General features: G+C 41.5%; 1 protein-coding gene across 1 annotated transcript in view; it reads left to right on the top strand.

Annotated features, from left to right (window-relative positions):
- Positions 1 to 21,210, top strand: part of negr1 (neuronal growth regulator 1) — a 438,781-nt gene that overhangs the window by 391,857 nt on the left and 25,714 nt on the right. Inside the window, exon 6 of the mRNA XM_059984343.1 lies at positions 10,726 to 10,877. Coding sequence (XP_059840326.1) covers positions 10,726 to 10,877 — 152 coding nt within the window. The remainder of the gene's footprint in view (positions 1 to 10,725; positions 10,878 to 21,210) is intronic.

Below are 21,210 nucleotides of genomic sequence, written 5' to 3' on the forward strand. Positions count from 1 at the left end.
TCGGGAGACATAAGTGGGTAACAGTCAGCAGAGGGAAGGGCAAGAGTCAGATGCTAGAGAGTACCCCAATGGCTGTCCTCCTCAACAATTACTCCCGTTTGAGTGCCGGGGGGGGGGAGGGGAAGACCTACCCAGGGAAGCAAGGTGGCTGCACCTCTGGCACAGGTTCCTCTTGAGCACCCTGGCTCAAGGATAGGGAAAGGAAGAGGATGGCAGCAGTGATAGGGGACTCTATAGTTAAGAGAGCAAACAGGCAATTCTGTGGACGCAGGAAAGAAACACAGATGGTAGTTTGCCTCTCAGATGCCAGGGTCCAGGATGTTTCTGATCACATCCACCATATCCTGAAGTGGGAAGGAGAACAGCCAGAAGTCATGGTACATATTGGTACCAATGACATAGATAGGAAAAGAGAGGAGGTTCTGAAAACAGACTACAGAGAGTGAGGAAAGAAGCTGAGAAGCAGGACCTCAAAGGTAGAAATCTCGGGATTACTGCCTGTGCCATGCGACAGTGAGTATAGGAATAGAGTGAGGTGGAGGATAAATGCATGGCTGAGGAATTGCAGCAGAGGGAAGGGATTCGGATTTCTAGATCATTGGGACCTCTTTTGGGGCAGGTGTGACCTGTACAAAAAGGACGGATTGCACTTGAATCTGAGGGGGACCAATATCCTGGCGGGGAGGTTTGCTAAAACTCTCGGGGAGAGTTTCAACTAGAGTTGTTGTGGGGTGGGAACTGAACTGAAGAGACAGAGTAAGGGGCAATTGGCTCACAAATTGAAAAAGTTTTTAGGTAATGTGTGAAGGAGGATAGGCAGGAGATAGAGAAGGGATGTGCTCAGACATGGTTTGAGATGTGTCTACTTTAACGCAAGGAGTATCGTGAATAAAGCGGATGAGTTTGAAGCATGAATCAGTACTTGGAACTATGATGCTGTGGCCATTACAGAGACTTTGAAGGCTCAGGGGCAGGAATGGTTATCATAGATCCATAGAACCATAGAACCATAGAACACTACAGCACAGTACAGGCCCTTCAGCCCTCCATGTTGTGCCAACCCATATAATCCTTTAAAAAAAAGTACTAAGCCCACACTACCCCATAACATTACATTTTTCTTTCATCCATGTGCCTGTCCAAGAGGCTCATAAATACCCCTAATGTTTTAGCCTCCACCACCATCCCTGCTTAGTCATTCCAGGCACTCACAACCCTCTGTGTAAAAAACTTACCCCTGATGTCTCGCCTAAACTTCCCACCTTTAATTTTGTACATGTGCTGTCTGGTGTTTGTTATTGGTGCCCTGGGAAACAGGTACTGACTATCCACCCTATCTATGCCTCTCATAATCTTGTAGACCTCTATCAAGTCCCTTCTCATTCTTTTACGCTCCAAAGAGAAAAGTCCCAGCTCTGCTAACCTTGTTTCATATGACTTGTTCTCCAATCCAGGCAACATCTTGGTAAATCTCCTCTCCATAGCTTCCACATCCTTCCTATAATGAGGTGACCAGAATTGAACACAATACTCTAAGTGCGGTCTCACAAGAGATTTGTAGAGTTGCAACATGACCTCTCTATTCTTGAACTCAATCCCCCTGTTAATGAAGCCTAGCATCCCATAGGCCTTCTTAACTACCCTATCAACCTGTGCAGCAATCTTGAGGGATGTATGGATTTGAACCCCAAGGTCCCTTTGTTCATCCACACCCTTAAGTAACTGACCATTAATCCTGTACTCAGTCTTCTGGTTTGTTCTTCCAAAATGCATCACCTCACACTTGTCCAGATTGAACTCCATCTGCCATTTTTCTGCCCAACTCTGCAGCTGTCTATATCCTCTTGTAACCTTCAACCACCTACAGCTCCATCCACAACTCCTCCAATCTTCATGTCATCCGCAAACTGACTCACCCATCCTTCCGCCTCTACATCCAGGTCATTTATAAAAATCACAAATAACAGGGGTCCCAGGACAGATCCCTGTGGCACTCCACTAGTCACTGACCTCCAGGCAGAATACTTTCCTTCCACAACTATCCTCTGCTTTCTTCCTTTAAGCAATTTTTTATCCAAACAGCAAGGTTCCACTTATCCCATGCCTCATGACTTTCTGGATGAGTCTCTCATGAGAAACCTTGTCAAATGCTTTGCTAAAGTCCATGTAGACCACATCCACTGCCCCACCCTCATCAATTTCTTTTGTTACCTCTTCGAAAAAACTCAATCAGGCTCGTGAGGCACAATCTTCCCTTCACAAAGCCATGTTGACTATCCATGAGTAGACGGTACTTCTCCAAATGCTTGTAAATCCTATCCTTAAGAATCCTTTCCAGTAGTTTGCATGCCACCGATGTAAGACTCACCGGTCTATAGTTCCCAGGTTTCTCTCTATTACCTTTTTTAAACAAGGGAACTACATCTGCCATTCTCCAGTCCTCTGGCACTTCCCCTGCAGCCAAAGAGGATTCAAAGATCATGGCTAATGCTCCTGCGAGTTGCTTACTTACAGTGTGAGTTGCACTGCAAGTTGCTTACTTTGAGTGCCAGGCTTTAGATGTTTCAGAAAGGACAGGGAGGGAGGCAAAAGAAGTGGGGGTTTGGCAGCGTTGATCAGAGATAGTGTCACAGCCATAGAAAAGAAGGAAGACATTGAGGGATTTTCTACAGAGTCTTTGTGGAGGAAGTTAGAAACAGGAAGATGTCAATAATGCTACTGAGTGTTTTTTTATAGACCACCCAATAGTAACAGGGAGACAGATTCTGGAATGGTACAGTAATAACAGGGTTGGCATGATGGGGGATTTTAATTTCCCCGATATTGATTGGCATCTCCCTGGAATGAGGGGTTGAGATGGGGTTTGTTAGGTGTGTTCAGGAAGGTTTCCTGACACAGTATATAGATAAACCTACAAGAAGAGAGGCTATACTTGACCTGGTATTGGGAAATGAACCTGGTCTGGTGTCAGGTCTCTCAGTGGGAGAGCATTTTGGAGATAGTGATCACAATTCTATCTCCTTTACCATAGCATTGGAGATGGATAGGAACAGACGTTAGAAAATTGTTTAATTATAGTAAGGCGAAATATGAAACTATCAGGCAAGAACATGGAAGCATAAATTGGGAACAGATATTCTTAGGGAAATGTACTGCAGTAATGTGGCAAACGTTTAGGGGATATTTGCATGGCGTTCTGCACAGGTACATTCCAATTAGACAGGGAAAGGATGGTAGGGTACAGGAACTGTGGTGTACAAAGTCAGTTGAAAATCTAGTCAAGGCGAAAAGAAAAGGCGAAAAGAAAAGCTTGAAAGGTTCAAAAAACTAGGTAATGAATATTTTAAGGCTAGCAGGTTAGGAGCTTAAGAATGAAATTAGGAAAGCCAGAAGGAGCCATGAGAAGGCCTTGGTGAGCAAGATTAAGGAAAACCCCAAGGCATTCTCCAAGTATGTGAAGAGCAAGAGGATAAGACATGAAAGAATAGGACCTATCAAGTGTGACAGTGGAAAAGTTTGTTTGGAACTGGAGGAGATAACAAAGGTACTTAATGAATACTTCACTACAGTATTCACTGCAGAAAAGGACCTTGACAACTGTAGGGATGACTTACAGCGGACTGAAAAGCTTGAGCATATAGACATTAGGGAAAAGGTTGTGCTGGAGCTTTTGGAAAGCATCAAGTTGGATAAGTCACCAGGACCAGACAAGATGTACCCCAGGCTACTGTGGGAGGCAAGGGAGGAGATTGCTGAGCCTCTGGCAATGATCTACTCATCATAAATGGGGACAGGAGAGGATTGGAGGGTTGCAAGTGTTATTCCCTTATTCAAGAAAGGGAGTAGAGATAGCCCAGGAAATTATAGACCAGTCAGTCTTATTTCAGTGGTTGGTAAGTTGATGGAGAAGATCCTGAGAGGCAGGATTTATGAACATTTGAGGAGGCATAATATGATTAGGAATAGTCAACATGGGTTTGTCCAAGGCAGGTCATGCCGTACAAGCCTGACTAAATTTTCTGAGGATGTGACTGAACTCATTGATGAAGGTAGAGCTGTAAACATGGTGTATATGGATTTTAACAAGGCATTTGAAAAGGTACCCCATGCAAGGCTTATTGAGAAAGTAAGGAGGCATGGGATCCAAGAGGACCTTTCTTTGTGGATCCAGAACTGGCTTGCACACAGAAAGCAAAGAGTGGTTGTAGATGGGTCATATTTTGCATGGAGGTCGGTAACCAGTGGTGTGCCTCAGGGATCTGTTCTGGGACCCCTACTCTTTGTAGTTTTTATAAATGACCTGGATGAGGAAGTGGAGGGATGGGTTAGTAAATTTGCTGATGACATAAAGGCTTGAGGTGTTGTGAATAGTGTGGAGGGCTGTCAGAGGTTACACCAAAACATCGATAGGATGCAAAACTGGGCTGAGAAGTGGGAAATGGCGTTCAACCCAGATAAGTGTGAGGTAGTTCATTTTGGTAGGTCAAATATGATGGCAGATATATTATTTATGGTAAGACTCTTGGCAGTGTGGAGAATCAGAGGGATCATGGGGTCTGAGTCCATAGGATACTCAAAGCTGTTGCGCAGGTTGACTCTATGGTTAAGAAAGTGTGCAGTGTATTGGCCTTCATCAATCGTAGGATTGAGTTCAAGAGCCAAGAGATAATGTTACAGCTATGTAGGACCCTGGTCAGACCCCACTTGGAATACTGTGCTCAATTCTGGTCACCTCATTACAGGAAGGATGTGGAAACTATAGAAAGGGTGCAGACGAGATTTACAAGGATGTTGCCTGGATTGGCGAGCATACCTTATGAGAACAGGCTGAGTGAACTTGGAGTGATGGAGGATGAGTGGTGTCATGTTGAAGGTGTATAAGATGATGAAAGGCATTGATCATATAGATAGTCAGAGGCCTTTTCTCAGGGCTGAAATGACTAACACAAGAGGACACAGTTTTAAGGTGCTTGGAAGTAGGCACAGAGGAGATGTTAGAGGTAAGTTTTTTACACATAGAGTGGTGAGTGCATGGAATGGGCTGCAGGCGGTGGTGGTGGAGGCGGATACAATAGGGTCTTTAAAGAGACTCCTGGATAGGTACATGGAGCTTAGAAAAATAGAGGGCTATGGGTAACCCTAGGTTATTTCTAAATTAAGTGTATGTTCGGCACAGCATTATGGGCTGAAGGGCCTGTATTGTGTAGTAGGATTTTCTATATTTCTAAGATAAAATGGGCTGTCCAAGCTCTGTGGGTGGTAGGGAAGGTGGAGGTAGAGAGAAAGCCTAGAGGGTAACCCGTGATGCTGCAGATGCTGAAATCTGATTAGTAACATGTTCAGTGGAACCACGTAAGAGAAAGCTGATGGGCAGATGGAATCAGGTAGGGAGGAGAATGAATCTAGGTAACAGGGTACAGTGGAGGGTTTTAAAGGGAGGTTGGGAGAATCTGAGTGGATCAGAGAAAAGAGAAGTGAACACAGAAGTGTAGGTTACCTGAAATTGGAAAAGTAAATGTTCCTAACATTGAGATAGAATGTAGAACTGTACCTCACAGAACAGGCCCTTTGGCCCACTCAGTCCGTGCCAACCATGATACCAATCCAAACTAATCCCTTCTGTCTGTACATAGCCTACACTCCACCATCCCCTAGGTGTTCATTTGCCTGTCTAAACATCAGTCAAACATTGTTATTGTATCTGCTTCCACAACTTCCCCTGCTAGTGAATTCCAGGCACCTACCATTTGCTACGTAAGGAAAATGCCTCAAATCTCCAGTTTTCACCCAGTATATATCAGTCTATAATTTCCTGGTTTGTCTCTATTCCATTCTTAAATAGAGGAACAACTTTGGCTATTCTCCAGTCCTCTAGGACCTCACCTGTGATTAAAGAAGATACATTGATTTCTATCAAACCCCTGACAATCTCTTCCCTTTCCTCTTTCAGTAAGCTGGGATAGGTCCCATCAGGCTCAGGGGACTTATCCACCTTAATGTTTCCAAGAACCCTAATAGCTTCCCATTTTATATCAACCTTCCCTAGTGAATCAGTATACGAATCTTACTATCCTCCATGCCAAGTACTCATTTAGTACCTCATTCACTGACTTTGGTCCAGGCATAAATTCCCTCCTTTATCCTTAAGTGGTCCTGCTCTCTCCCTAGCTACCTTCTTACTTTTAATATAGGTATGAATTGGTTTAGACTTTTATTAGAAGCCAAGGGCTTTTTATGGCCCTTTGAGCTCTCCTTATTTTCAGTTTCAGTTCTCTCCTGGTCCCTTTATTCCCCTTGAAAGCCACGTCTGATCTCAGCTTTCAAAGATGGAGATGACCCAGGCAGAATATGAAATATAATTCTATTAGTTTGTTTTTGACCTCAACCTGGCAGAGGACAGACAGGGCAATCTCAGAATGGGAAGGGGGTTGACATGGCCTTTTTCCAGGAACTCAAAATGGCCACTGCAAATCGAGTGCTGCTGCTCTGCAGGATGGTCACACAGTCTGTGCATGGCCTTGCTGACTTAATGAATACCAAATGTAGTAAATGAGATTGGAAGAGATGCAGGAATTGTTCTCACCCAGAACAACTTCTCATTTGATTCATCTCACTTTAATAAATCAGGGATGGAGCCACAGTCACACACGTGTGTGCCTGGCTTTCTATTGGCTATGTGGAACTGTCCTTGTTCTAAACATTCTCTAGCACCACTCCCCAGCACTTCCTCCATTATGTCAACAACTACATTGGTGCTGCTCTGAAAATTTAATCACTTTCACTACCAACTTCCACCTTGCCCTCAAGTTCTCTTGGACTAACTCCAACACCTCTTACAATAATCTCATACTCAATATCAGCAAAACCAAAGAGATGATGATCAACTACAGGAAGAAGAAGCTGGAGGCTCATTAGGGGACAGATGTCACTAGCTTTAAATTCCTTGGTATCCACTATCAGAAAATGTGTCCTGGGACCAGCACGTAAGTGTCATCTTAGAAGTTTGAGTAGATTTGGCATGTCACTAAAAACTTTGGCAAAGCTATCTATGCACAGTAGAGGGTAGCATAAATGGTTGATCCAGGACCAGATATGGAAACCACCAATAATCAGTAATGCTACAGAAAATGGTGGATACAGCCTAGTCTGTCACAGGTGAAGCCCTCCCCAACATTGAGTACATTTGCATGGTTAGTTGCCACAGGAAAGCAGCATTGATCATCAAGGTCCCCACTCAGGAACAGTTATCACCCTACACCATAACATTCCTGACCAGCATGGGTAATTTCACTCTGAAATGATTCTATGATCTATAGACTCACTTTCAAGGACTCTTTTCTACTAATGTTTTCAGAATTACTTTTATTTGCTCAGTTTGTCTTCTTTTGCACGTTGGTGTTTGTCATTCTTTGTCATTAATATATAGTTTTTCATAAACCTATTATATTTTCATCTGTAAGTGGCTGCAGGAAAATAAATCTTATAAATAGTAACATATGTGCTTTGAAAATGACTTTAATTTGAACTGAACTCTGTCTCCTTTGTAGGAGACAAACTATCCACAGACATTCACTATAAACCTATTGATTCTCAAAGTTATCTTGGCCACGCTTCCTCCCTCCTATTCATTTGTAGGGATGCTATCCCTTTCTCTGATCTCTGCTGCATCTGTTTTCATGATGGATTTTCTATTCCAGGACATCTAATATGCCCTCGCTTTAGGAAAGGGGCCTTTTCTTCCACCATGGTTGATGAAATTTTTAATCACATAGCCCAGACTTCTAATCTCACTCCCATCACCACAACAGGAAAAGAGGCAGATTTCCTTGGTTTTCACCTTTCACCCTCCACCTTTCATCACTGCAGCCTGAAGCAACATAAACCCACCACCAGTCATATCCTCCCTTGTCTCTCTCTTTCCACTTTCCACAGGTACTGCTCTCTGTCTGCTTAACCCTCCCCACTCAGCTCCCTCTATCCCCAGCACTTTGCACTGTAACTACACGAGGTGCAACACCTGTCCCTACACCCATCGTTCAGCACCGTCCAGGGACCTAACTGGTGCTGTCAATGGTTTGGCAAAATTATTATTTCCTAAATTATTTCATGTCTGAGGATATATATGCAGGAAGATGCTAGTGAAGGATCCCACCCATCCTGCTCTCGGACTGTTAGTCCCACCACCATCAGGGAGGAGGATATGTAGTATCCACACCAGGACCGTCAGACTCAAGAAACAGTTACTGTAAAAAAATAAGCATAAACAGCCAAGCAGTAAGGCTGATTAACACCTATACCCACCAACTCACCCCTCTACACCCCAACCACCACTACTTTCGTCATTTTCTGTCAGTCACCTTATGTACAGACAGTCCTGTGCCTAACCTTGCTTGATGGACATACAATCAATCTATGCATATAAGTTGTCTTACATATTTATATTTATTGTTTTTATTATTATTTTGTTCTTTATCTTATTGTGTTTCTTTCGCATGTTGCATTGGATACAAAGTGACAATTATTTCATTCTCCTTTACACTTGTACTGGAAATGACTTTAAACAATCTTGAATCTTGACTAATACCATTGTTTCTTGAGATGGTTGCCTTGATGTTTACATTGTAGTTGAACAAATTGTTGGTATTTGTACGAAAAGCAACTAGTGGATCATAAGGTCAATTGTGATGCTGCAACAAGGCAACATTTATTGAGAAATACTTTCATCTGTTTGACAGTCTCTTTTAATTGGCATTGCACTTTCTCTCTCTAAAATTCCTGCCCTTGCTACAAAAGATTTCCAGCAATCTCTCTTTACAATGCTATCACAGTATTGCTTTTTGCTTGATTGATTAAAACAATCCACACTCTATTCACATGAGTGTATCTAAAGGATCCCATTGTAGTATTGTAGTGTTTCATTAAGTGTCCTGGCCAACATTTGTCTTTCAATTGATGCCTAAAAATAAATTATCAGGTTACTATCACAATCTGTTTCTAAAACTCCTTTTTATATTGGTTCCAGAGTTTACAACAGTAGTTACACCTCAACAGTACTTGATTCTCCTTCACATACTTTATTGACGTCATGTCCCTAAGGCCAAGCGAGATCCCATAAATTCTAGCTTTGGCCAATACAGCACTCAAGGGCATGCTTCTAGACAGGCTTCAGTGGAAAAATTACACTAACTCATTGACTCCGGATTCTTGTTTTCTATGTGCGTCATCTAGTCTCATATCCTCACTTACACTGTTTACATCCCCAGCTGAAATTTTCTCACTTGTTGCCTGGGAGGTGAAAAAGCAAGTGTGGCTGGAGTACTTTAAGAACAGTTTAAATCAGACAAATATGGAACAGTCACAAATCCCAAAAAGTATTTTGTTGATCTGTCATCATCATCATCATATAGAAAGAAATATTTTTTTTCTCATGCTTATTATTCGCCCTTTCATTCTCTTCATCTACTGTGTCCTCATTGTTGTGATGTAACTAGACAGGATAAAGAGTTCAGCTGAATTTTGGTGAGCATATCTCTTTGATTAATAAGTAGAGAAATTTGATGACTGCCTGCCTGCTGACACAGTGGCTGAATCAGACACCAGCAATGGTCATGCATTAGTTACATTACTGAACTAGTAATTCAGACAATTCAAGTGTATATCTCATCCTAGTGTGTTGAAAATTTGAATTCGTTAAAAAAAACAATTCTAAAGCATAAAAAAAGAAAATATCTATTGTAAAAGTCAACTCAATTTGTAGAAAATATATGATAAAACAAAATTGGATAGGAAATCCAGAAATAAAAACACATGGCTATGCAAAATAAATACAAATTTTCAAACTGCCTTTGAGCCCACCAATGTACGAACCATTTTTCAATAAAAGTTGTGCTTCATACTTTTGGTGAACCCACTGAGTATACTGGACTGGATTATCCTGGATCTGGCCCACTGTCCAAAATTTCCTAACCATTTACATTTCACTTTTCCCTAACAGGGAGGATTGGCCATTTCTGAGCAGGGCAAACACACTTGAAGCAGGGGTAAGGCTTGAAGCATCACATCCCGAGGTCCATCATCAGGACCAATCAAAGGCCTTTGAAAGCTTATTGATGCCAAAGACTTTTGCAATTTTTAAAAATTTCCTCTGATAAAGGTTTATAAAAACACGAAAAACCAAGAATTTAAAACAAATGATATATATTTATTTGACTATTTTAATGCCACAATAAGCGCATTAAAATAAAATCAAGTATATTACATACTTGACTCTTGAGTGCTGTGCCACCAACCCCTTTTGAATGAATGAAAGATGGAAATTGCATGTTAGTCCCTCTCCACAGTACATTAATGCTTCAGTGTTGAACTCTCTGCTGAGTCCACTGTCAAGGAGGAGGTCTGACCTAAAGCTCTTTGAAGACTTCCATCTTTCAGCAGACAGGCATAGGTGCAGAAACTATACGAACGATGAGAAGGTGATAGCAGGTTGTTCCTATATAATTCTGCAAACAAAAGGTAAGTGTTATCAGCTCATTATTGATGCTAATTATAATTGCATCATTTCACTTGTCTCGTTGTATGTGGCTTTCCCCTCACACTGTTGAAACAATTTTTGTCTGCAGAAATAATGAGTATTTAATTCCAAATACCACAATTTAAGGAAGAAAGAGTATGATTTCCATTGAATATCATTGTTTTCTAATCATCTTGTTTTTGTCAATCCATTAGGTTGGCCTCCGGCAGGCAAGGAATTCATATCAAGAACTTCAACACCAGATCTATCCTCACTGTTACTAACATTACAGAGGATCACTATGGCAACTACACATGCGTGGCTGCCAATAAGCTAGGGACAAGTAGTGCCAGTCATTTTCTACACAGTAAGTCCTGTGAAAGATTCCTGCATTCATTATATTTCAAAATGAACACTGTGATGGTAAAATGGATTTAAGAGTGCTGGATTTATAAACTTATATATTTATTGAATCATGTCATTATATTTTGCTATATCATCAGGTCCTAGTTATGTTATTCCAGTTAAGAGTTCTTAACAATTAAATTATCATGCTTCCCTTTAGGATTAATGAATAAGAATGTAATGAGTTGTAATGCTTCTTGCAGTTGAATGTTCACCAATAACATCTTCAGCACATGAGAAGTGGCTGTCTGAGCCAAGTGCTCTAAGATATCTCCTCATTTTCCTACTTCTCACCCATTCCATCATATCCTGCCATGTCAATGATTACAGAAAGGAAGCAAGTAAATCTAGGAAAATAAAATTAAAACCTCATTATCCCTGTTCCAAAGATTATGTAGCACTGGGTGTAATATGATGACAAGGATCAAGAATCAACTTTATTCATCATATACATTTACACTTACTAGGAATTTGCTGTGGTGTTGGACAGGGTGTGACATTCAACAAAAGAACTATTATAAAGAGTGAGGAATTATATAAAAAAAGTTTGAGGTTAAAGTGCACAGAATTGGGATAAAAGGTACATAATTACATTAATACCAGCATCAATTTACAATGTAATTTCCAATTTACAACTACCTCATGTAGAATTTTTTTTCAAGTTCCTAAGATAGCAGATGAAGATAACCATCTCCATAGGGATCCCACCACCAAGCTCATCTTTCCCTCCTGCCCCCCCCCCCCCCCACTTTCTGCTTCCTGCAGGGACCACTCCCTACACAACTCCCTTGTCCATCCGTCCCTTCCCACTGATCTCCCTCCTGAGACTTATCCTTGCAAGCTACACCTACCTCCTCCCTCACTACCATTCAGGGCCCCAAACAGTCCTTCCAGGTGAGGGGACACTTCACCTGTGAGTCTGTTGGGGTCATCCAAGTGTGACCGCTTGTATATCAGAAAGGCCTAACTTAGATTGGGAGAGCGCTTTTGCCAAGCACCTATGCTCTGTTTGCCAGAAAAAGCAGGATCTCCCAGTGGCCACCCATTTTAATTCCACTTCCCATTCCCATTCTGACATGTCAGTCCATGTCTTCCCCTGCTATTGCAATGAGGCTGCACTCATGTTGGAGGAGAAACACCTCATATATCCCATCTGGGTGATCTCCAGCCTGATGACATGAACGTCAATTTCTTGAACTTCCAGAAATCCCCTTCCCTTCACCATTCCCCATTCTCTTTTCCCTCTCTCACCTTATTGCCTTACCTGCCCATCACCTCCCTCTGATGCTCCTCCCCCTTTTCTTTCTTCCACAGCCTTCTGTCCTTTCCTATTAAATTCCCCCTTCTGCAACCCTGTATCGCTCTCTCACCAATCAACTTCCCAGCTCTTTACTTCACCTCTCCCCCACTCTACTTTGCTTGGGATAAAAATAACAGTTTGCTTGGTCAAAGGAATTTCTGATCTTGTTGTAGCTTCTAGTTACTTAAAGATGGGTGCAAAGTGAATGCTGGTCCCAGCATAATGCTCTGCTTATAGAATTTCACTGTTCTAAATGTGGCACCATTAAGCTTCACTGTTTCAGTAACATAATTAGTGTTAAATCTGAAAGATGGATGAAGGAAAGACAAATGCTTAATCTAATACAAAGGCTCATTTTTGGTAGAAATCAAATTCCTCCTTGATACCATGATATCCACTCTGCACGCTATATACCTCAGAGTTGTTCCATCTCTCAATTCTGTCTCAGCTCTCTACAATCTTCTGAAAAGCACTCACTGCCTGACTGCCTCCAGGTTTCATGCATCTCCATTTCATTTTAAAAATCTAATTCCAATAGAAGCTTTTCAATAGAAATGTATAACTGAGGAATTTAACCTAATAGTACTGTTTGGCACAGCCTCCAAGTTCAATAAGCAGTCCTGTTGCTCGAATATCAAGTAGTCTTTCCCTGCCTCTCAACACCCTATCTAAAATCAATTCCTTGTTTCAAAAATTATACGATTTAAGTATATAATCCAAAACATTGATGTCAGCACCTTCCATCACAGGTCACATTTCTTACAATTACATTGTTAGCATAACGTTAAATGAAGAGCAGGGTCGAAAGGTTCAGTGGTCCTGATGAAAGGCCCTGGCCCAAAACAACAATGCTGTCTGAACAGCTGAGTTCCTTCAGCATCTAGTGTGTGTTACTCTGGATTTCCTGGGAATAGCATAGGAATCTATTTTTTTATTTCCAGAAATACACCTTAAACATAATTATATCCAGTAAAACCTATTGGAGCATGTCTTTACAATCAACTGGCCTATCAGTTCAATTTATCAATGCCACTTGTGCTTCCCCCTTAAACAATGCTCAATATGAACATTTGACAGCCTGGTACACAGGGCCCATTCACTCTGTTTTCAATGGTGGCAGGACACTAGATTGTGTTTCTACACTTTAGTGTTATTGCAATGGCCACACTGAGCTTCAGTGCATCTTTCAAAACATATTCCCGTGTCTTTGAATGTGCCAGTTGGAAGCCTTACGGGTTTGGGGCAGACCAAAGTGTATCTTTTATCCAGTTGATTATCTTCCAGCAGTGGTCAATAATCACCTCAATAGGTATCATCCCAGGGAAGAGCTGTATGGATGCTAGGGATGTGTACCTCAAAATAGACCACTGCATCATTTTTCAGGCTTTCTTGGCAAATACATAGTACACGACGAGGTCACCAATCATTTCTTCCACCTCACAGCCACCTTGAGGACAGCATGAGGTGGGATTGAGACTCCAGCTAGGCATGGAGGATTTAATGAAAGGATCCCTCTCTCTGCAAGCCAAGCAAGGTCTTCATGGAGACACAAGAGACTGCAGCTGCTGAAACCCAGAGCTAAAAACAAACTGCTAGAAGAACTCAGTAGGTCAAGCAGCCTCCGTAGAGGAAGAAAGTTGTTAAATGTTTTGGATCGAGACACTGCATCAGGATTGGGAGTAAAGAGGAAATAGTAAATAGAAAGAGATAAGGGGAAGGGGTGAGGCAGGAACATGGCAAATGGTAGGTAGGTCCAGTAGTAGAGGGACTAATGGGCAGATAGACCCAGCTGAACAAGGAAAGGGTGGAGATAGCAACAGTTTCTGTGTGGTGATTAGTGGAGACAACAAGGGTTGCAGAGGAGGAGAATGAAACAAGGTTATATAGGGCTGGTGAGCATTTTGAAAAGAATGTTTTAAGTAAGAGGACCTTGGTAGATCAGAAAGAGAGAGAAAGAAACAAGTGAGGTACAGGTTATATGAAATTGTAGACTTAAACATTCTTGTCATTGAGTTTTAGACTATCCAACCAGAACAGGAGGTGCTATTCTCTAGTTTGTGTTTGACTTCACCTAGCAGTGGAGAAGGCTGAGGACACACAGGGCAGTGATAGAATGGTAAAGAAGTTAAAATGGCTTGCAGCTGGGAGTTCAAGATAGCCACTACGTACAGAGTGCAGATGCTCAACAAGTCTGTGCCTGGTCCCACTAATGAAGAGGAAACCACATTGGGAGTATCAAATGCAGTAAAGGAGATTGGAGGAGGTGTACATGAATCTGTGTCTCACCTGGAAGTGTTGTTTAGGTCTACGGATGGTGATGGGAGTGGAGATGAAAGGATAGGTGTAGAGCCTCCTATATTTATGGGGAAAACTCCAGGAAATAGGACAGAATGGGTGGCAAGGGAAGAGTGAAACAGCAAGTTGTGGAAAGAGTAGTCTCTGTGGAAAGCGGAAAGGATTGGTAAGTGTGATCATGCAGAACCCAGTGGGAATGATGAAGAGTGATGTGCTGAAATTGAGGTCTGGTAGGACAAAAGGAAAGGACCAAGGGAACTCCATCTCTGTTCTATCTGGAAAATAGTGGGGTGACATCAGAGGTGTGGGAAATAAGGAGATGTATATGAGGGCTCCATCAATTACTGTAGAAGAGATGTAATGTTTCCTGAAAAGGAGGACATTTCCGATGTTCTGGAGTGAAAAGACCATCTTGAGCACAGGTGCAGCACAAGCAGAGAAACTGAGAGAATGAGATGGCATCATTACAAGAGACGGGGTAGAAGGAGACAGCATAGACAGCTGTGGGAATCAGTGTCCCAAGTCCTCACCTTTCACGATACTAGCCTCTGAAACATCCTCCATCATTTCTATTACCTATACTTTGCTGCCTTCCACTGGAACTCCCTGGTCTGCTCATCCCTTCCCACCCAGCCCTGCCTGACCCCTAGCACTCTCTACTGATTCAGAGAACTATCCGCTTGCTGCTCCTGTTTCCATCTACCTACCACCACACATTTCATACACCAAATCTCCTTCCCCATCTGGTTCCAATTGCCCTTCATATCTCCCCTAATATTTCCCATTATTACCTTCTTACCTATATCAGTAGCCTCTGTGTTCTTGATTATCATCCTCCTTGCTGTCTCCACCTTCACCTGGCTCCATCGATTTGGCCCCCCTCAGTCCAACAATCACCTACTGGCCTCCCTCGCATCCCTTCGCCTGCTCCTCTTTATTCTGGCTACTGTCCCTTTGGATACAGGTCCCAAAATATGGACAATATCTTTCCATCTATAGATGCTGCCCAATCCACTGAGTTCCTCACCAGACTGTTGATAAATGTAACCCTGCAAATGTATTTCATCTTTCAGCAGTGTTCTAGGCTGCCTTGGATAATGAGTCTGTGGGATAAATATTCTGTCTGATGATGTCAATACAATCAGCCATTCTTTAGCCTACATTCTTATGCAGATGACGATAGTTGCCAGGCTCATCAAGTTGTTCAATATGTGGGTGGAAGTTCTGCCAATGTTACTTCCATTTGAAGTAAGCATCATTATTAATGAGGTAAACTGAACTGTATGTTTCAAAAACAACACATTTTTGGAAATTCACAGTCATGAGTCAGTATCTTTGAACAGAAAACAACTAATGTTTCAGATCAATGACGTGCTCACACCCAGTGTTACATCATCCATAAAAGACATTGAATGAACCAAGGTTAACCTTGTCATTTTGTGCAAGGATCACCTGGGCAATGCAGTTTGAAAGAAATGATGGAAGTGATTAGAGCCTCTCATTGATTTTGAGTATCTTGGACCTCTGGTAGCTGATTTACAGACAAACTCAAAAGATAAAATACTAGCAAGTCCTCCAACCTGAGACAAATTGGTCATAATTATTCCTATATTGGCCCACCATCCATCCTCTGGCCCATATTTACCTTGATTGGGTACATGGGTCCAATTCTCCTGGGCCTCACAATTCCAGAGTCAGGAGTGAAACATACACTCAGTGGTCATTTTATTACATACACCCGTATGTCTGCTTGATAATGCAAATATCTAGCTAGCCAATAGTGTGACTGTTGACTTTGACTCAATGCATTAAAGCATGCAGACATGCACAAGATGTTCAGTTGTTTTTCAGACCAAGTAGCAGAACGGGGAAGAAATTGTGATTTAAGTGACTTTGACTGTTGGTGCCAGATGGGGGTGAAGCTGGTCTCCTGGTTCATGCACAACAGTCTACGAGTTTACAGGGAATGCCGAGAGAAACAAAAAAAATCCAGTGAGCAACAGTTCTGTGGGTGAAAATGCCTTGTTAATGAGAGAGGTTAGAGGATACAGGAAACGAAAGGAACAGTAACTCGAAGAGCCACAGTGGTGTGCGGAAGAGCATCTCTGAAAACACAACGTGTTGAAATGTGAAGTGGATGGGCTATTACAGCAGAAGACAAACATAGACTCAGTGGCCACCTTATTCGGTAGAGGACCTACCTTATAACATGGCCACTGAGGTGTACAGGGTTCTCCGTGGAAGTTCCTCTCCCCAGGATGCCTGATAGCCTTTGAGAAGAGGTAAGACTGGGAATAGAGTCCCTAACCTGTCAAAACTTATGGGTTTACAAAACACATTTTAAATATTTCATATATTGAAAGGTGGTGGAACCGGGAAACAGAAATAACTCCTTGAGGAAACGGAAAAGTGGATGCATTCTGAAACTGTACACAAATGGAAAAAGCAGTTCTATCTGGGCTGCAAAGAGGTAATCAGAAAGCTTAACTAAAATATTTAGTAATTTCATAAACTAGAGCTGGGAACATCTGGATGATTAGCCCTGTGACATAACTACAACTCAACCAATCTCTCAGACACATCATGGCAATGTAAATGAACACAAAGTTTTTGTTTAGATATGACTTCAACATAATTGGGTTAAACCTTGAAAGTAAAAACAGAGGTTAGCAGCTTAAAAAAAATGAAGAGTTTCACAATATAGATTTTTAAAAATAAGGATTCTATGAAATATCTCCCCACACCTTATATTTTGCCAATTCGAGATGCACCATGTGTTCACCTGGAAACTGTCAAGCCCTGTGTATTGTGACTGTGATCGAAGTCACTGGAGAGACACTGAAACTGGTGATTTATTCATCACAACAAGCAGGACTTCTCATGGAGGCATTCAGTGGAGGCTCACAAACCCAAAGGTACATCACATTTTATACCTTTAAGATCAAAGGTAACAGTAGGTGATTCAATACAATTTCAATTGTTACACTGACATTGTTTACTTCAATACTTTGGATTGACAAATGGTTCCTTTGAGATACATAGCGCAAGCACATTATAATTGATAAGATACTTCTGAAGGCCCAAGCACTTTTGGGAGAAACTAATTAACACAAATATTCCAAAACCTTTTGACGACAGAGAGCCAGACACCCATTATTAATGTGGTCAGGGCTGTCTTTTAATATGCAGCTACCATAAATACACAAATACTATTGATTACCTATATCTGTGACCATGTTTGATATGTCAAGAGACAACATCTGTCTGGTCTGCCAGCTTGCACGCAAATCCCAATGGTGCAAATAACTTGTTTGATGCAAGTCAATTCACACAACCCCATTGCCTTAACATTTGGCTCTTGCATCTGCAATCACTGTGAAGCAGCCTGTGCTTTTAACTTCAATTTATTGCTTGCAATTTATAAAAAAAAACTGAAGGGTTAATACAAGCTTCGTAAATTTATTTACATTTACAATAAGCATGGAACCCTAGTTCTTGTTTGAATTAATATCTGCTATATTCATATAACTCCAGAATACTCCCTAACTCTATGTTCTATGATAAGTTTCTCCAAACCCAACACAGAACTTATGCTTATCACTATATTTTCTGCTTTGATACGAGCCAAAAGACATGAGAGGCAGAATTATTTGCCAAGATGCCATCAGTCATATCTGAAGGACACCAGCTTGACCAGCACCGGTCCCAGGAAGTTGACAATACAGGATCTCAGTCAGCTTTTTCTGATGTGTCAACTGGCCTCAGCCGAACTCACAGTAGTGTTAGCATTGTCAGCAATGCTTAAGGTCACTGACATAATAAGTTTGTTAGATTCCTGAGGCCTCCCAGTGTAGAATTAGAAACAGCTGTAATCCGTAGATGTTACAAATCATGTTACTGCCTATGTTAGAGAGGCTTCAGAGTGCGAAGGCAGTGTACAGTCGAACAGCAAGTGGTTATCCTGGTTGCTTTTCTTGTGATCGCAAGACCCTGTTGGACATTGTTAAAGTGGAATGCTGCTAATTTGATTCCCTGATTTGTTGGCGAATGGCAGGGGTTGAAGATGGGGGAGATGCGTGGCCTTGGCTGTGGTGAGGACTAGGTTTCCACCCATGGTTTTGCTAGTTTGCGGCCGCCTGGGAGAAGGTGTTGGAGTCAGTGTACTCCACCGTTGTTTGCTTGGCAGAAGACGAGCTGTATTGTGTTCAAATGCAGACTGCAACCTTCATGGACTTAGGGACTTACATTTTTTGTGTAACTGTATTTGACTGCTGTCCTGTATGTGTTATATGTGCCTCATGCTGTGTGTAACTGTTGGTATTTTGTTTTGCACCTTGGCCCCGGAGTAATCCTGTTTCATTTAGCTGTATTAATGGGTATTTGTGTATGGTTGCAATACAGTTAAACTTGAACTTAAATTGAACTGCAAGATTCTCTAACATGTTACTTGCAGACAGCAGAAGTAACTGTCTCAGGTAATGGACCACATATCCCATTTCTTAATGACTAAGGTCAATACAAACTTGGCCCATGATACCATCTGAACACATTTCCCAAGCTAAGGTGAGCCCTTGCAGTCAGTAAATTCCTTTACCTCAATCATTGAACTTCTTTTCTTGTGACTTACTTTGGGCTCTTTCCTCACCTGTCCTGTGTTCCTTTAAGTCTTTTTAATTATGCTGATAGTAATGGGGGTTGTTTATAAACACATGAAATATATGTTGGGTGTTTTCTTAATCTGTTATTCCAGCTCCATAGTATTGAAGTAATAACAAATATTGGGTTAAATAACAATTGATTTGGCTATCACCTGACTATCCTTCTTCCTCTAAACTCCCTCTGCCACAATCAGGCTCCCCTAGCACCCATAGTTACCCCATTGCATATATGGAGATCCTTGGTCTCCTGATCGCAGAGTCAAGGAGTAGTAAGGCCTCAGCAGTAGCAAGGCTTCACCTAATGTATAAACGCAAGAGATTCTGCAGATGCTATAAATCCAGAGGGGAATAAATAGTCAATGATTTGAGCCAAGACCCTTCATCAAGACTGGAAAGGAAGGGGAAAACGCCAGAATAAGTACATGAGGGAAGGGTAGGAGTTTGACAGATAGGTAAAACCAGGTGAGGGTGAAGGTGGGTGGGTGGGGGTGAGAGAAAATGGGAGGCAGTAGGCAGAACAGGTAAAGGATTGAAGCAGAAGGAATCTGATAGGAGAGGAGAGTGGACACAGTGGACATAGCATACATTAATCTATATGTATATAATGTCCCCACCCCAGAACACTCTGACAGTCTCTAATATGATGCAAGGCGGGGATAAGACTCATATTGCCTGAAAACATTGTCAAGGCTTTCAAAGAGATTTTAATGATTTACTCCATAGCCAGTTAACATGGCCAAATACATTGTATGTCCTAAAAGAAAAGTTAAAATGTAGAATGTTTACAACATAAATACTTTAAGCTATTAATTTGGTTATATATGTCCATTTCCATTAGTAATGAAGCCAAAATATAGTCTAGCTGAAGCCTTTTCTTTATATAAAAAAGTAAAGCATGTGAAGAAGGCGAATGCAATGCTAGCATTCATTTCTAGAGGTATAGAATACAAGAGCAGGGATGTGATGTTGAGGCTCTATGAGGCACTCATTAGACTACACTTGCAGTATTGTGTGCAGGTTTGGGCTCCTCATTTTAGAAAGGATATACTGACATTGAAGAGGGTTCAGAGAAGATTTACAAGAATGATTCCAGGAATGAAAGAGTTACTGTATGAGGAACGTCTGGCAGCTCTTGGGCTGTATTCCCTGGAGTTCAGCGGAATGAGGGGGGATCTTATGGAAACATTCCAAGTGTTAAAAGGCCTAAACAGATTAGATATAGCAAAGGTATTTCCCATGGTAGGGGAACTAGGACAAGAGGGCATGACTTCAATATTGAAGTACGTCCATTTAAAACAGATGCGGTGAACTTACTTTAGTCAGAGGATGGTAAATCTATGGAATTTGTTGCCACGAGCAGCTGTGGAGGCCAAGACATTGGGTGTATTTAAGGCAGAGATAAATAGGTTCTTGATTAGCCAGGGCATCAAAGGGTATGGGGCGAAGGCAGGGGAGTGGGGATGACTGAAAGAATTGGATCAGCACATGATTGAATGGCGAAGCAGACTCAATGGGCCGAATGGCCTTCTTCTGCTGCTATACCTTATGGTCTTATGGTCTAAATTATGAGCCCTGCATGTATAGTAAATTGTAATGAAGCAGTGTGCTGTTCTTTGAAAATATGAGTTTGTGAAGTTTTTCTGAAGATATAAATGTAATGCAAGTTCTCTTGCTTACAGTTGTTTAGCCACAAAAGGAGTTGCATGGTTGGATGTAAGTTCACTATGAGACAATAGTAAAAGTCTAATATAGTCTTCAGCAATTACTTTTGTTTTATATAGAGTGTGGAAATATTTGCGTCAGTCCAAATTTCTTCCTGTGCCCCTTACAGTACAGAAATTCAAGGCTCTAATTTATTGATATGTCATTTGAAAAGACTTTCTGTTTCCAATTATCAAAAAGTTGGGCTTTCTTTCATCTTAGTCTTTGTTTCCTTCCAGATATTGCAAATATTTGAAGCAATGACTGCTAAAGCAGCTTTTGTTCATTTATATCTTTGTTCTCTATTTTACTCTTGACGGTGCATTTGAATTAGATTTTGC

The sequence above is a fragment of the Hypanus sabinus genome, chromosome 11 (assembly GCF_030144855.1).
Source record: "Hypanus sabinus isolate sHypSab1 chromosome 11, sHypSab1.hap1, whole genome shotgun sequence".
Lineage (NCBI taxonomy): Eukaryota > Metazoa > Chordata > Chondrichthyes > Myliobatiformes > Dasyatidae > Hypanus > Hypanus sabinus.